A 15,507-nucleotide genomic window follows, 5' to 3' on the forward strand; every position below is an offset into this window, starting at 1 on the left:
AATGATAACAGATGTTATAAATGTTTTTTCTTTCAAATTTGGACTTATGGCTTTAAGTTGTGTTAACCAATCAACAGGTTTGTTTGGAGTATCTTTAGGAGTTGCAAAACTCTTGCAATCTGCAATTCTCAAATGCGAAAATACAAATATCTTTTTGTCTTTATTGAAACTGTTTGAAAACTAGAGTACCCTGGTAATTTTCTTTCAGACTTGTCATGAATAAATACATGTCAACATAAAAATCTGGCAGGACTATTCTTGTTAGCTTTCCTGTGGTGAAAGCTGTGTTCAGGTGAGACCCCCATCAGGTTTCATTTATTTATTTTTTGTATTCAGCTGAATGGACAACTTTATTTTATAACAAAAAGACCAGGGCCCGTATTCATAAAGATTCTAAGAATCCTTTGAGATAACACTTAATTTAGCTTTAATTCTTTTACCTAGTAGTCTCAGTTTAAGAGTGATTTGGGACCGATCTGAGAGCAACTCCGAGTAAGGTAAAGACTAAAGAAAGTCTTAAGCCTCTTAAAGTCTTTGTCCGTGCTCCTAACAATTTTGACCTTAAAACATCTTTTAAAGGTTAATATGCTTTCTGACTTACATTCTTTTATTTTAAGAGTAAACGACCACATTTCTAAGAATTTTCTTTGAATTTTGTCACTAGGAGCTACACTTTTCATTAAGATTCTTTATGAATACAGACCCAGGTCTTAATAGGAAATAAATATAAACACAAAGGGCTCAACATTAAGGAGTTAAATAAAGACACTTATGAGCTAATTACAATAGTCCAAATAAACACATTGGAACAAAGATACAAATTAAAGAATCAGATTTCAAGTATAGGCTGAAATTTATGGTAAAATACTTTCAGTATTCAAGTACAAAATACTATAGTAAAGACTAATGTACATATTCGAGCAGAGTTTTATGCTACTTTCACTTTAAGGCACAGATAACCATGAACTGGACATGAACTACTTCAGCATATTTAAGTATATTAATAAAATTTACCATGCTTTTGAAACATTCATAAGGGGCTTTTTCTTTTTGAGGTTGGAAGCCCTCCCTACTACAGCCACTGGTAGGCCCCCCCCCCCCCCAAGAAGCCACCTACCTATGCCTCTGTTAAGACTGCCACCCATAATGTTAATGAATTGGGTCAGTTGGTCATTCATTGCCATTTGAACAGACAAACACATGAGCATTTACACTCTGGAAGTAATCTAGTTAAATGCATTCCACTACCTCTGGAATTTGTTGAAAGTGAATAAGCTAAACATATTAGACACCTTTACACCAGTTTAAGCATGCACTTTTTTGATCTGATCAAGCAAAACTTCTCCAGGTGTAAAAGTAGTAGAGAACAAAGCAGATTGTTAAACAAAGGAAGTCATGCTAATGAAATACAAACAAAAGGAAGACTCCTAGTAGACACTTGAGGTCACAGGTTTGTTTATTTTTTCAAAAACAAAAGCAAACACTAAATGAAGAAAACAAGGCAGAGTATTCAGCTATGACTTCACTTGTTGCAACAACCTCAATATGCCTGGAGACAAATGCTTATGAGCAGTCTGAGAGTGCAGAGGTGCTGGATCTTGAAAGCCAGGTTGGACAGACTGCATCAGACTCAAAGCTTGAAGTGGTATTTTTCTGGGTTGCTCCACAGGTTTGGAACCAAGACTGGAAAGAGACATGTAAATTGACTGCTCTGGCTTAGGAGAGACCTTGAATCTCGACTGTTGCGACATAGACTGGTAGCTGGCTTGGGCTGATTGCTGACCACTGGGCTGGGACGCAGACTGGTACCTGGCTTGTCCTGATTGCAGACCACTGGGCTGGGACAGAGAATGGTAGCTGGCTTGGGCTGATTGCTGACCACTGGGCTGGGACACAGACTGGTACCTGGCTTGGCCTGATTGCTGAACACTGGGCTGGGACACAGACTGGTACCTGGCTTGGGCTGACTGCAGACCGCTGGGCTGGGACACAGACTGGTAGCTGGCTTGTCCTGATTGCGGACCACTGGGCTGGGACACAGACTGGTACCTGGCTTGGCCTGATTGCAGACCGCTGGGTTGGGACACAGACTGGTACCTGGCTTGGCCTGATTGTAGACCGCTGGGCTGGGACACAGACTGGTACCTGGCTTGGCCTGATTGTAGACCGCTGGGCTGGGACACAGACTGGTACGTGGCTTGTCCTGATTGCAGACCGCTGAGCTGTTGCAATGACTGGTACCTGGCTTGGGCTGACTGCAGGCTGCTGGGCTGGGCCACTGACTGGTACCTGGATTGGCTTGATTGTAGATCGCTGGGCTGGGACACAGACTGGTACCTGGCTTGGGCTGACTGCAGGCCACTGGGCTGGGACACAGACTGGTAGCTGGCTTGTCCTGATTGCGGACCACTGGGCTGGGACACATACTGGTACCTGGCTTGTCCTGATTGCGGACCACTGGGCTGGAACACAGACTGGTACCTGGCTTGGCCTGATTGCAGACCGCTGGGCTGGGACACAGACTGGTACCTGGCTTGGCCTGATTGTAGACCGCTGGGCTGGGACACAGACTGGTACCTGGCTTGGGCTGACTGCAGGCCACTGGGCTGGGACACAGACTGGTAGTTGGCTTGGCCTGATTGCGGACCACTGAGCTGGGACACAGACTGGTAGTTGGCTTGGCCTGATTGTAGACCGCTGGGCTGGGACACAGAGTGGTAGCTTGCTTGTCCTGATTGCGGACCACTGAGCTGGGACACAGACTGGTGGTTGGCTTGGCCTGATTGTAGACCGCTGGGCTGGGACACAGAGTGGTAGCTTGCTTGTCCTGATTGCGGACCACTGAGCTGGGACACAGACTGGTAGTTGGCTTGGCCTGATTGTAGACCGCTGGGCTGGGACACAGACTGGTAGCTGGCTTGGCCTGATTGAGGACCGCTGGGCTGGGACACAGACTGGTAGCTGGCTTGTCCTGATTGCGGACCACTGGGCTGGGACACAGACTGGTACCTGGCTTGGGCTGATTGAGGACCGCTGGGCTGGGACACAGAGTGGTAGCTTGCTTGTCCTGATTGCGGACCACTGAGCTGGGACACAGACTGGTAGTTGGCTTGGCCTGATTGTAGACCGCTGGGCTGGGACACAGACTGGTAGCTGGCTTGTCCTGATTGCGGACCACTGGGCTGGGACACAGACTGGTACCTGGCTTGGGCTGATTGAGGACTGCTGGGCTGGGACACAGACTGGTAACTGGCTTGTCCTAACTGCAGACTGCTGGGCCGGGACAAAGACTGGTAGCGGGCTTGTCCTAACTGCAGACTGCTGGGCCGGGACAAAGACTGGTAGCGGGCTTGTCCTAACTGCAGACTGCTGGGCCGGGACAAAGACTGGTAGTGGGCTTGTCCTAACTGCAGACTGCTGGGCCGGGACAAAGACTGGTAGTGGGCTTGTCCTGACTGCAGACCACTGGGGCCATTAACAGACTGGTAGCCAGTTTGTGTTGGTCTTTGGAAACCAAGCTGGGGTACAAACTGGTAGCTGGCTTGTGCTGACGGCAGGCCAGACTGTGAGCTGAATTGGGCTGGTTGTTGGTTGCCAGACTGGTCCACAGACTGTGAGCTGGCTTGGGCTGACAGCAGACTACCTGAGAGTTCAACAGATTGTGAGCTGGCTTGGGCTGGCTCTTGGATGCCAGACTGGTCCACAGACTGAGAGCTGGCTTGGGCTGACAGCAGACTACCTGAGAGTTCAACAGATTGTGAGCTGGCTTGGGCTGGCTCTTGGATGCCAGACTGGTCCACAGACTGAGAGCTGGCTTGGGCTGAAAGCAGACTACCTGACAGTTCAACAGATTGTGAGCTGGCTTGGGCTGGCTCTTGGATGCCAGACTGGTCCACAGACTGAGAGCTGGCTTGGGCTGAAAGCAGACTACCTGACAGTTCAACAGATTGTGAGCTGGCTTGGGCTGGCTCTTGGATGCCAGACTGGTCCACAGACTGAGAGCTGGCTTGGGGTGAAAGCAGACTACCTGACAGTTCAACAGATTGTGAGCTGGCTTGGGCTGGCTCTTGGATGCCAGACTGGTCCACAGACTGAGAGCTGGCTTGGGCTGACAGCAGACTACCTGACAGTTCAACAGATTGTGAGCTGGCTTGGGCTGGCTCTTGGATGCCAGACTGGTCCACAGACTGAGAGCTGGCTTGGGGTGAAAGCAGACTACCTGACAGTTCAACAGATTGTGAGCTGGCTTGGGCTGGCTCTTGGATGCCAGACTGGTCCACAGACTGAGAGATGGCTTGGGCTGATTGTAGGCGACTGGACTGGTCCACAGATTGCAATACAGCTTGTTCAGAGTTCTGGCTGCTGGCTTGAGATGACTGTTGGAGGCTAGGCTGAGCCACAAGTTGGTATCTTGCCTGTGCTAGCTGCACACCACTAGGCTGAACTGTGGAACCATCACGTGACTGCACTAATTGCTGGCCACTCAGTAATGGCACAAGTCCATATCCAAATGTGGCTTGCCCTAACTGATACCTGGGTTGTGAAAACTCATTTCGCTGCTGCTGCAAAGGCTTGACCAAAAAGGTAGAACTTGACATTTGGACTGGCCCGTTACCAGAAAATAACTTGGAAACAACTTGAAGTCTACTTCTCTGAGGCTTGAAGATGGACTGCACTGCAGACTGGTAGCTGCCTTCCACTTGTTGCCCACTGGGCTGGGACACAGACTGGTAGCTGGCTTGTCCTGATTGCAGACGACTGGACTGGGACACAGACTGGTACCTGGCTTGGGCTGACTGCAGGCCACTGGGCTGGGACACAGACTGGTAGCGGGCTTGTACTGTCTGCTGACCATTGGGCCCGGACAAAGACTGGTAGCGGGCTTGTCCTAACTGCAGACCGCTGGGCCGGGACGAAGACTGGTAGCGGGCTTGTCCTGACTGCAGACCACTGAGGCCATTAACAGACTGGTAGCCAGTTTGTGTTGGTCTTTGGAAACCAAGCTGGGGTACAAACTGGTAGCTGGCTTGTGCTGACGGCAGGCCAGACTGTGAGCTGAATTGGGCTGGTTGTTGGTTGCCAGACTGGTCCACAGATTGTGAGCTGGCCTGTGCTGACAGCAGACTACCTGACAGTTCAACAGATTGTGAGCTGGCTTGGGCTGGCTCTTGGATGCCAGACTGATCCACAGAGTGAGAGCTGGCTTGGGCTGGCTCTTGGATGCCAGACTGGTCCATAGACTGAGAGCTGGCTTGGGCTGACAGCAGACTACCTGAGAGTTCAACAGACTGTGAGCTGGCTTGGGCTGGCTCTTGGATACCGGATTGAGAGCTGGCTTGGGCTGGCTCTTGGATGCCAGACTGGTCCACAGACTGAGAGCTGGCTTGGGCTGACAGCAGACTACCTGACAGTTCAACAGATTCTGAGCTGGCTTGGGCTGGTTGTTGGATGCCAGACTGGTCCACAGACTGAGAGATGGCTTGGGCTGATTGTAGGCCACTGGACTGGTCCACAGATTGCAATACAGCTTGTTCAGAGTTCTGGCTGCTGGCTTGAGATGACTGTTGGAGGCTAGGCTGAGCCACAAGTTGGTATCTTGCCTGTGCTAGCTGCACACCACTAGGCTGAACTGTGGAACCATCACGTGACTGCACTAGTTGCTGGCCACTCAGTAATGGCACAAGTCCATATCCAAATCTGGCTTGCCCTAACTGATACCTGGGTTGTGAAAACTCATTTCGCTGCTGCAAAGGCTTGACCAAAAAGGTAGAACTTGACATCTGGACTGGCCCGTTACCAGAAAATAACTTGGAAACAACTTGAAGTCTACTTCTCTGAGGCTTGAAGATGGGCTGCACTGCAGACTGGTAGCTGCCTTCCACTTGTTGGCCACTGGACTGGGAGCTGTTCTGCACTATTTGCTGGCTACTAGACACCACAGACTCATTACTAGACTGTATTACAGTTTGATAGTTGAGCGGTGTTGGCCCAGGTAGAGACTCAATGGGCATACTTGCACCCATTTCAGTGGTCACAGAACCAGAAACGAGACTGTCACTACCAGCTGAAGATATCAGAGATCCTTGAAGTTGACTACTAGCATCAGGGTCAGAGCCATTTTGTGGACTATAGCTTGCACTGCTATACACACCCTTAACTTGTGCAGCACTGTAAGTGTTACTCCTTGGTCTTAGAGGACTGATGGGATTTGATACATCAGCCCCATACCAGCTGTAGGAACTTCGTGGCTTCATATCCCGCATGGGGAAACCAGCCTCATGGTAAACAGGATAACCACTCCTGACAAAGCCACCAACTAGAAGAAAATAAAAAAGGAAAGAAAGAATCAGACACGTTAACAAATGCGAATTATAGAACTTGCCTGGATAAACCTTACCACTTCCAAAGTGGTCACAGACACAAAGACTGAGAAGTGCCAAGGAAAAACTGTAGACGAAAAAACAAAACAAAAATCAAAACATGTTAGATGAATGCCACTTGTTAACAAATACTACAATTTTTCATCATACCTTAAGAGTCGGCTAGTGGTACCCTCCATGGCCAAACAAAAATACAACAACTAACCACCTCAACAACACCAGTAAAAATTCATACAAAACATTCTTGACCACCAACACGTATTAGTGTTGCTTGACGGACTCTTTATAGTGCCAGCAACTGCCATTTCCCAATTATTTCTCTACAATCAGTTGTCATGGGAACATGTAATACTCAATTATTAAGTTCAGGTGTTGCAACTATCATGACAGCTGCCATTTCATTAAAGATAGAGTTGTTTTTTTATATTATGATTACTGGACAAAAAGACAGCACACAAAATACTTTTTGGGGATTAATTAAAATTATGTTTTTATTCATTGAGAATACATTTTAACATTTAAAGAAGCATTAGAATGCTCACTGTTTAAAATCTTAGCATTGATTTGGTCAAGCGGCCGTATATATTTTCATATCAAAATCTATTTTGATCAATGATAACAGATGTTATAAATGTTTTTTCTTTCAAATTTGGACTTATGGCTTTAAGTTGTGTTAACCAATCAACAGGTTTGTTTGGAGTATCTTTAGGAGTTGCAAAACTCTTGCAATCTGCAATTCTCAAATGCGAAAATACAAATATCTTTTTGTCTTTATTGAAACTGTTTGAAAACTAGAGTACCCTGGTAATTTTCTTTCAGACTTGTCATGAATAAATACATGTCAACATAAAAATCTGGCAGGACTATTCTTGTTAGCTTTCCTGTGGTGAAAGCTGTGTTCAGGTGAGACCCCCATCAGGTTTCATTTATTTATTTTTTGTATTCAGCTGAATGGACAACTTTATTTTATAACAAAAAGACCAGGGCCCGTATTCATAAAGATTCTAAGAATCCTTTGAGATAACACTTAATTTAGCTTTAATTCTTTTACCTAGTAGTCTCAGTTTAAGAGTGATTTGGGACCGATCTGAGAGCAACTCCGAGTAAGGTAAAGACTAAAGAAAGTCTTAAGCCTCTTAAAGTCTTTGTCCGTGCTCCTAACAATTTTGACCTTAAAACATCTTTTAAAGGTTAATATGCTTTCTGACTTACATTCTTTTATTTTAAGAGTAAACGACCACATTTCTAAGAATTTTCTTTGAATTTTGTCACTAGGAGCTACACTTTTCATTAAGATTCTTTATGAATACAGACCCAGGTCTTAATAGGAAATAAATATAAACACAAAGGGCTCAACATTAAGGAGTTAAATAAAGACACTTATGAGCTAATTACAATAGTCCAAATAAACACATTGGAACAAAGATACAAATTAAAGAATCAGATTTCAAGTATAGGCTGAAATTTATGGTAAAATACTTTCAGTATTCAAGTACAAAATACTATAGTAAAGACTAATGTACATATTCGAGCAGAGTTTTATGCTACTTTCACTTTAAGGCACAGATAACCATGAACTGGACATGAACTACTTCAGCATATTTAAGTATATTAATAAAATTTACCATGCTTTTGAAACATTCATAAGGGGCTTTTTCTTTTTGAGGTTGGAAGCCCTCCCTACTACAGCCACTGGTAGGCCCCCCCCCCCCCCAAGAAGCCACCTACCTATGCCTCTGTTAAGACTGCCACCCATAATGTTAATGAATTGGGTCAGTTGGTCATTCATTGCCATTTGAACAGACAAACACATGAGCATTTACACTCTGGAAGTAATCTAGTTAAATGCATTCCACTACCTCTGGAATTTGTTGAAAGTGAATAAGCTAAACATATTAGACACCTTTACACCAGTTTAAGCATGCACTTTTTTGATCTGATCAAGCAAAACTTCTCCAGGTGTAAAAGTAGTAGAGAACAAAGCAGATTGTTAAACAAAGGAAGTCATGCTAATGAAATACAAACAAAAGGAAGACTCCTAGTAGACACTTGAGGTCACAGGTTTGTTTATTTTTTCAAAAACAAAAGCAAACACTAAATGAAGAAAACAAGGCAGAGTATTCAGCTATGACTTCACTTGTTGCAACAACCTCAATATGCCTGGAGACAAATGCTTATGAGCAGTCTGAGAGTGCAGAGGTGCTGGATCTTGAAAGCCAGGTTGGACAGACTGCATCAGACTCAAAGCTTGAAGTGGTATTTTTCTGGGTTGCTCCACAGGTTTGGAACCAAGACTGGAAAGAGACATGTAAATTGACTGCTCTGGCTTAGGAGAGACCTTGAATCTCGACTGTTGCGACATAGACTGGTAGCTGGCTTGGGCTGATTGCTGACCACTGGGCTGGGACGCAGACTGGTACCTGGCTTGTCCTGATTGCAGACCACTGGGCTGGGACAGAGAATGGTAGCTGGCTTGGGCTGATTGCTGACCACTGGGCTGGGACACAGACTGGTACCTGGCTTGGCCTGATTGCTGAACACTGGGCTGGGACACAGACTGGTACCTGGCTTGGGCTGACTGCAGACCGCTGGGCTGGGACACAGACTGGTAGCTGGCTTGTCCTGATTGCGGACCACTGGGCTGGGACACAGACTGGTACCTGGCTTGGCCTGATTGCAGACCGCTGGGTTGGGACACAGACTGGTACCTGGCTTGGCCTGATTGTAGACCGCTGGGCTGGGACACAGACTGGTACCTGGCTTGGCCTGATTGTAGACCGCTGGGCTGGGACACAGACTGGTACGTGGCTTGTCCTGATTGCAGACCGCTGAGCTGTTGCAATGACTGGTACCTGGCTTGGGCTGACTGCAGGCTGCTGGGCTGGGCCACTGACTGGTACCTGGATTGGCTTGATTGTAGATCGCTGGGCTGGGACACAGACTGGTACCTGGCTTGGGCTGACTGCAGGCCACTGGGCTGGGACACAGACTGGTAGCTGGCTTGTCCTGATTGCGGACCACTGGGCTGGGACACATACTGGTACCTGGCTTGTCCTGATTGCGGACCACTGGGCTGGAACACAGACTGGTACCTGGCTTGGCCTGATTGCAGACCGCTGGGCTGGGACACAGACTGGTACCTGGCTTGGCCTGATTGTAGACCGCTGGGCTGGGACACAGACTGGTACCTGGCTTGGGCTGACTGCAGGCCACTGGGCTGGGACACAGACTGGTAGTTGGCTTGGCCTGATTGCGGACCACTGAGCTGGGACACAGACTGGTAGTTGGCTTGGCCTGATTGTAGACCGCTGGGCTGGGACACAGAGTGGTAGCTTGCTTGTCCTGATTGCGGACCACTGAGCTGGGACACAGACTGGTAGTTGGCTTGGCCTGATTGTAGACCGCTGGGCTGGGACACAGAGTGGTAGCTTGCTTGTCCTGATTGCGGACCACTGAGCTGGGACACAGACTGGTAGTTGGCTTGGCCTGATTGTAGACCGCTGGGCTGGGACACAGACTGGTAGCTGGCTTGGCCTGATTGAGGACCGCTGGGCTGGGACACAGACTGGTAGCTGGCTTGTCCTGATTGCGGACCACTGGGCTGGGACACAGACTGGTACCTGGCTTGGGCTGATTGAGGACCGCTGGGCTGGGACACAGAGTGGTAGCTTGCTTGTCCTGATTGCGGACCACTGAGCTGGGACACAGACTGGTAGTTGGCTTGGCCTGATTGTAGACCGCTGGGCTGGGACACAGACTGGTAGCTGGCTTGTCCTGATTGCGGACCACTGGGCTGGGACACAGACTGGTACCTGGCTTGGGCTGATTGAGGACTGCTGGGCTGGGACACAGACTGGTAACTGGCTTGTCCTAACTGCAGACTGCTGGGCCGGGACAAAGACTGGTAGCGGGCTTGTCCTAACTGCAGACTGCTGGGCCGGGACAAAGACTGGTAGCGGGCTTGTCCTAACTGCAGACTGCTGGGCCGGGACAAAGACTGGTAGTGGGCTTGTCCTAACTGCAGACTGCTGGGCCGGGACAAAGACTGGTAGTGGGCTTGTCCTGACTGCAGACCACTGGGGCCATTAACAGACTGGTAGCCAGTTTGTGTTGGTCTTTGGAAACCAAGCTGGGGTACAAACTGGTAGCTGGCTTGTGCTGACGGCAGGCCAGACTGTGAGCTGAATTGGGCTGGTTGTTGGTTGCCAGACTGGTCCACAGACTGTGAGCTGGCTTGGGCTGACAGCAGACTACCTGAGAGTTCAACAGATTGTGAGCTGGCTTGGGCTGGCTCTTGGATGCCAGACTGGTCCACAGACTGAGAGCTGGCTTGGGCTGACAGCAGACTACCTGAGAGTTCAACAGATTGTGAGCTGGCTTGGGCTGGCTCTTGGATGCCAGACTGGTCCACAGACTGAGAGCTGGCTTGGGCTGAAAGCAGACTACCTGACAGTTCAACAGATTGTGAGCTGGCTTGGGCTGGCTCTTGGATGCCAGACTGGTCCACAGACTGAGAGCTGGCTTGGGCTGAAAGCAGACTACCTGACAGTTCAACAGATTGTGAGCTGGCTTGGGCTGGCTCTTGGATGCCAGACTGGTCCACAGACTGAGAGCTGGCTTGGGGTGAAAGCAGACTACCTGACAGTTCAACAGATTGTGAGCTGGCTTGGGCTGGCTCTTGGATGCCAGACTGGTCCACAGACTGAGAGCTGGCTTGGGCTGACAGCAGACTACCTGACAGTTCAACAGATTGTGAGCTGGCTTGGGCTGGCTCTTGGATGCCAGACTGGTCCACAGACTGAGAGCTGGCTTGGGGTGAAAGCAGACTACCTGACAGTTCAACAGATTGTGAGCTGGCTTGGGCTGGCTCTTGGATGCCAGACTGGTCCACAGACTGAGAGATGGCTTGGGCTGATTGTAGGCGACTGGACTGGTCCACAGATTGCAATACAGCTTGTTCAGAGTTCTGGCTGCTGGCTTGAGATGACTGTTGGAGGCTAGGCTGAGCCACAAGTTGGTATCTTGCCTGTGCTAGCTGCACACCACTAGGCTGAACTGTGGAACCATCACGTGACTGCACTAATTGCTGGCCACTCAGTAATGGCACAAGTCCATATCCAAATGTGGCTTGCCCTAACTGATACCTGGGTTGTGAAAACTCATTTCGCTGCTGCTGCAAAGGCTTGACCAAAAAGGTAGAACTTGACATTTGGACTGGCCCGTTACCAGAAAATAACTTGGAAACAACTTGAAGTCTACTTCTCTGAGGCTTGAAGATGGACTGCACTGCAGACTGGTAGCTGCCTTCCACTTGTTGCCCACTGGGCTGGGACACAGACTGGTAGCTGGCTTGTCCTGATTGCAGACGACTGGACTGGGACACAGACTGGTACCTGGCTTGGGCTGACTGCAGGCCACTGGGCTGGGACACAGACTGGTAGCGGGCTTGTACTGTCTGCTGACCATTGGGCCCGGACAAAGACTGGTAGCGGGCTTGTCCTAACTGCAGACCGCTGGGCCGGGACGAAGACTGGTAGCGGGCTTGTCCTGACTGCAGACCACTGAGGCCATTAACAGACTGGTAGCCAGTTTGTGTTGGTCTTTGGAAACCAAGCTGGGGTACAAACTGGTAGCTGGCTTGTGCTGACGGCAGGCCAGACTGTGAGCTGAATTGGGCTGGTTGTTGGTTGCCAGACTGGTCCACAGATTGTGAGCTGGCCTGTGCTGACAGCAGACTACCTGACAGTTCAACAGATTGTGAGCTGGCTTGGGCTGGCTCTTGGATGCCAGACTGATCCACAGAGTGAGAGCTGGCTTGGGCTGGCTCTTGGATGCCAGACTGGTCCATAGACTGAGAGCTGGCTTGGGCTGACAGCAGACTACCTGAGAGTTCAACAGACTGTGAGCTGGCTTGGGCTGGCTCTTGGATACCGGATTGAGAGCTGGCTTGGGCTGGCTCTTGGATGCCAGACTGGTCCACAGACTGAGAGCTGGCTTGGGGTGACAGCAGACTACCTGACAGTTCAACAGATTGTGAGCTGGCTTGGGCTGGCTCTTGGATGCCAGACTGGTCCACAGACTGAGAGCTGGCTTGGGCTGACAGCAGACTACCTGACAGTTCAACAGATTCTGAGCTGGCTTGGGCTGGTTGTTGGATGCCAGACTGGTCCACAGACTGAGAGATGGCTTGGGCTGATTGTAGGCCACTGGACTGGTCCACAGATTGCAATACAGCTTGTTCAGAGTTCTGGCTGCTGGCTTGAGATGACTGTTGGAGGCTAGGCTGAGCCACAAGTTGGTATCTTGCCTGTGCTAGCTGCACACCACTAGGCTGAACTGTGGAACCATCACGTGACTGCACTAGTTGCTGGCCACTCAGTAATGGCACAAGTCCATATCCAAATCTGGCTTGCCCTAACTGATACCTGGGTTGTGAAAACTCATTTCGCTGCTGCAAAGGCTTGACCAAAAAGGTAGAACTTGACATCTGGACTGGCCCGTTACCAGAAAATAACTTGGAAACAACTTGAAGTCTACTTCTCTGAGGCTTGAAGATGGGCTGCACTGCAGACTGGTAGCTGCCTTCCACTTGTTGGCCACTGGACTGGGAGCTGTTCTGCACTATTTGCTGGCTACTAGACACCACAGACTCATTACTAGACTGTATTACAGTTTGATAGTTGAGCGGTGTTGGCCCAGGTAGAGACTCAATGGGCATACTTGCACCCATTTCAGTGGTCACAGAACCAGAAACGAGACTGTCACTACCAGCTGAAGATATCAGAGATCCTTGAAGTTGACTACTAGCATCAGGGTCAGAGCCATTTTGTGGACTATAGCTTGCACTGCTATACACACCCTTAACTTGTGCAGCACTGTAAGTGTTACTCCTTGGTCTTAGAGGACTGATGGGATTTGATACATCAGCCCCATACCAGCTGTAGGAACTTCGTGGCTTCATATCCCGCATGGGGAAACCAGCCTCATGGTAAACAGGATAACCACTCCTGACAAAGCCACCAACTAGAAGAACATAAAAAAGGAAAGAAAGAATCAGACACGTTAACAAATGCGAATTATAGAACTTGCCTGGATAAACCTTACCACTTCCAAAGTGGTCACAGACACAAAGACTGAGAAGTGCCAAGGAAAAACTGTAGACGAAAAAACAAAACAAAAAATTAAAACATGTTAGATGAATGCCACTTGTTAACAAATACTACAATTTTTCAACATACCTTAAGAGTCGGCTAGTGGTACCCTCCATGGCCAAACAAAAATACAACAACTAACCACCTCAACAACACCAGTGAAAATTCATACAAAACATTCTTGACCACCAACACGTATTAGTGTTGCTTGACGGACTCTTTATAGTGCCAGCAACTGCCATTTCCCAATTGTTTCTCTACAATCAGTTGTCATGGGAACATGTAATACTCAATTATTAAGTTCAGGTGTTGCAACTATCATGACAGCTGCCATTTCATTAAAGATAGAGTTGTTTTTTTATATTATGATTACTGGACAAAAAGACAGCACACAAAATACTTTTTGGGGATTAATTAAAATTATGTTTTTATTCATTGAGAATACATTTTAACATTTAAAGAAGCATTAGAATGATCACTGTTTAAAATCTTAGCATTGATTTGGTCAAGCGGCCGTATATATTTTCATATCAAAATCTATTTTGTTCAATGATAACAGATGTTATAAATGTTTTTTCTTTCAAATTTGGACTTATGGCTTTATGTTGTGTTAACCAATCAACAGGTTTGTTTGGAGTATCTTTAGGAGTTGCAAAACTCTTGCAATCTGCAATTCTCAAATGCGAAAATACAAATATCTTTTTGTCTTTATTGAAACTGTTTGAAAACTAGAGTACCCTGGTAATTTTCTTTCAGACTTGTCATGAATAAATACATGTCAACATAAAAATCTGGCAGGACTATTCTTGTTAGCTTTCCTGTGGTGAAAGCTGTGTTCAGGTGAGACCCCCATCAGGTTTCATTTATTTATTTTTTGTATTCAGCTGAATGGACAACTTTATTTTATAACAAAAAGACCAGGGCCCGTATTCCTAAAGATTCTAAGAATCCTTTGAGATAACACTTAATTTAGCTTTAATTCTTTTACCTAGTAGTCTCAGTTTAAGAGTGATTTGGGACCGATCTGAGAGCAACTCCGAGTAAGGTAAAGACTAAAGAAAGTCTTAAGCCTCTTAAAGTCTTTGTCCGTGCTCCTAACAATTTTGACCTTAAAACATCTTTTAAAGGTTAATATGCTTTCTGACTTACATTCTTTTATTTTAAGAGTAAACGACCACATTTCTAAGAATTTTCTTTGAATTTTGTCACTAGGAGCTACACTTTTCATTAAGATTCTTTATGAATACAGACCCAGGTCTTAATAGGAAATAAATATAAACACAAAGGGCTCAACACTAAGGAGCTTATAAACATTTGAATAAATAATGGTAAATAAAGACACTTATGAGCTAATTACAATAGTCCAAATAAACACATTGGAACAAAGATACAAATTAAAGAATCAGATTTCAAGTATAGGCTGAAATTTATGGTAAAATACTTTCAGTATTCAAGTACAAAATACTATAGTAAAGACTAATGTACATATTCGAGCAGAGTTTTATGCTACTTTCACTTTAAGGCACAGATAACCATGAACTGGACATGAACTACTTCAGCATATTTAAGTATATTAATACAATTTACCATGCTTTTGAAACATTCATAAGGGGCTTTTTCTTTTTGAGGTTGGAAGCCCTCCCTACTACAGCCACTGGTAGGCCCCCCCCCCCCCAAGAAGCCACCTACCTATGCCTCTGTTAAGACTGCCACCCATAATGTTAACGAATTGGGTCAGTTGGTCATTCATTGCCATTTGAACAGACAAACACATGAGCATTTACACTCTGGAAGTAATCTAGTTAAATGCATTCCACTACCTCTGGAATTTGTTGAAAGTGAATAAGCTCAACATTTTAGACACCTTTACACCAGTTTAAGCATGCACTTTTTTGATCTGATCAAGCAAAACTTCTCCAGGTGTAAAAGTAGTAGAGAACAAAGCAGATTGTTAAACAAAAGAAGGCATGCTAATG

At 47.1% G+C, this 15,507-nt stretch overlaps 3 protein-coding genes across 6 annotated transcripts in view; 1 reads left to right on the forward strand and 2 right to left on the reverse strand.

Annotated features, from left to right (window-relative positions):
• The window catches only part of ttc24 (tetratricopeptide repeat domain 24), a 112,966-nt gene that overhangs the window by 32,229 nt on the left and 65,230 nt on the right, over nucleotides 1-15,507 (forward strand). The gene's annotated exons all lie outside the window — the stretch shown is intronic.
• Nucleotides 1,439-6,666, reverse strand: LOC148977089 (uncharacterized). The gene is made up of 3 exons (XM_089118110.1): nucleotides 6,531-6,666; nucleotides 6,398-6,447; nucleotides 1,439-6,316 (listed from the first exon to the last, which is right to left on the reverse strand). Exons 1-3 carry the CDS (start codon nucleotides 6,557-6,559, stop codon nucleotides 1,515-1,517), a joined length of 4,881 nt encoding a protein of 1,626 aa, XP_088974236.1. The 5' UTR covers nucleotides 6,560-6,666; the 3' UTR covers nucleotides 1,439-1,514.
• On the reverse strand, nucleotides 8,430-13,714 carry LOC148977090 (uncharacterized). Of its 2 annotated transcripts, XM_089118113.1 has the most exons (4): nucleotides 13,619-13,714; nucleotides 13,485-13,534; nucleotides 12,492-13,403; nucleotides 8,430-12,395 (listed from the first exon to the last, which is right to left on the reverse strand). In XM_089118113.1, exons 1-4 carry the CDS (start codon nucleotides 13,645-13,647, stop codon nucleotides 8,506-8,508), a joined length of 4,881 nt encoding a protein of 1,626 aa, XP_088974239.1. In that variant the 5' UTR covers nucleotides 13,648-13,714; the 3' UTR covers nucleotides 8,430-8,505. The 2 variants fall into 2 exon arrangements, with proteins under 2 accessions (XP_088974239.1, XP_088974238.1); XM_089118112.1 differs by having other exon boundaries at nucleotides 8,430-13,403.

This window comes from Pimephales promelas, chromosome 12, assembly GCF_988280905.1.
Source record: "Pimephales promelas chromosome 12, fPimPro1.hap1.1, whole genome shotgun sequence".
NCBI lineage: Eukaryota > Metazoa > Chordata > Actinopteri > Cypriniformes > Leuciscidae > Pimephales > Pimephales promelas.

Bases quoted from the DNA above. Each gene is read 5' to 3' on its own strand.
- LOC148977089 (XM_089118110.1), bottom strand. From the start codon at position 6,559: ATGGAGGGTACCACTAGCCGACTCTTAAG. The intron at 6,448-6,530 runs GTATGATGAAAA...TTTCGTCTACAG, and splicing joins ACCACTAGCCGACTCTTAAG to TTTTTCCTTGGCACTTCTCA. The intron at 6,317-6,397 runs GTAAGGTTTATC...ATTTTCTTCTAG, and splicing joins CTGTGACCACTTTGGAAGTG to TTGGTGGCTTTGTCAGGAGT.
- LOC148977090 (XM_089118112.1), bottom strand. From the start codon at position 13,647: ATGGAGGGTACCACTAGCCGACTCTTAAG. The intron at 13,535-13,618 runs GTATGTTGAAAA...TTTCGTCTACAG, and splicing joins ACCACTAGCCGACTCTTAAG to TTTTTCCTTGGCACTTCTCA. The intron at 13,404-13,484 runs GTAAGGTTTATC...ATGTTCTTCTAG, and splicing joins CTGTGACCACTTTGGAAGTG to TTGGTGGCTTTGTCAGGAGT.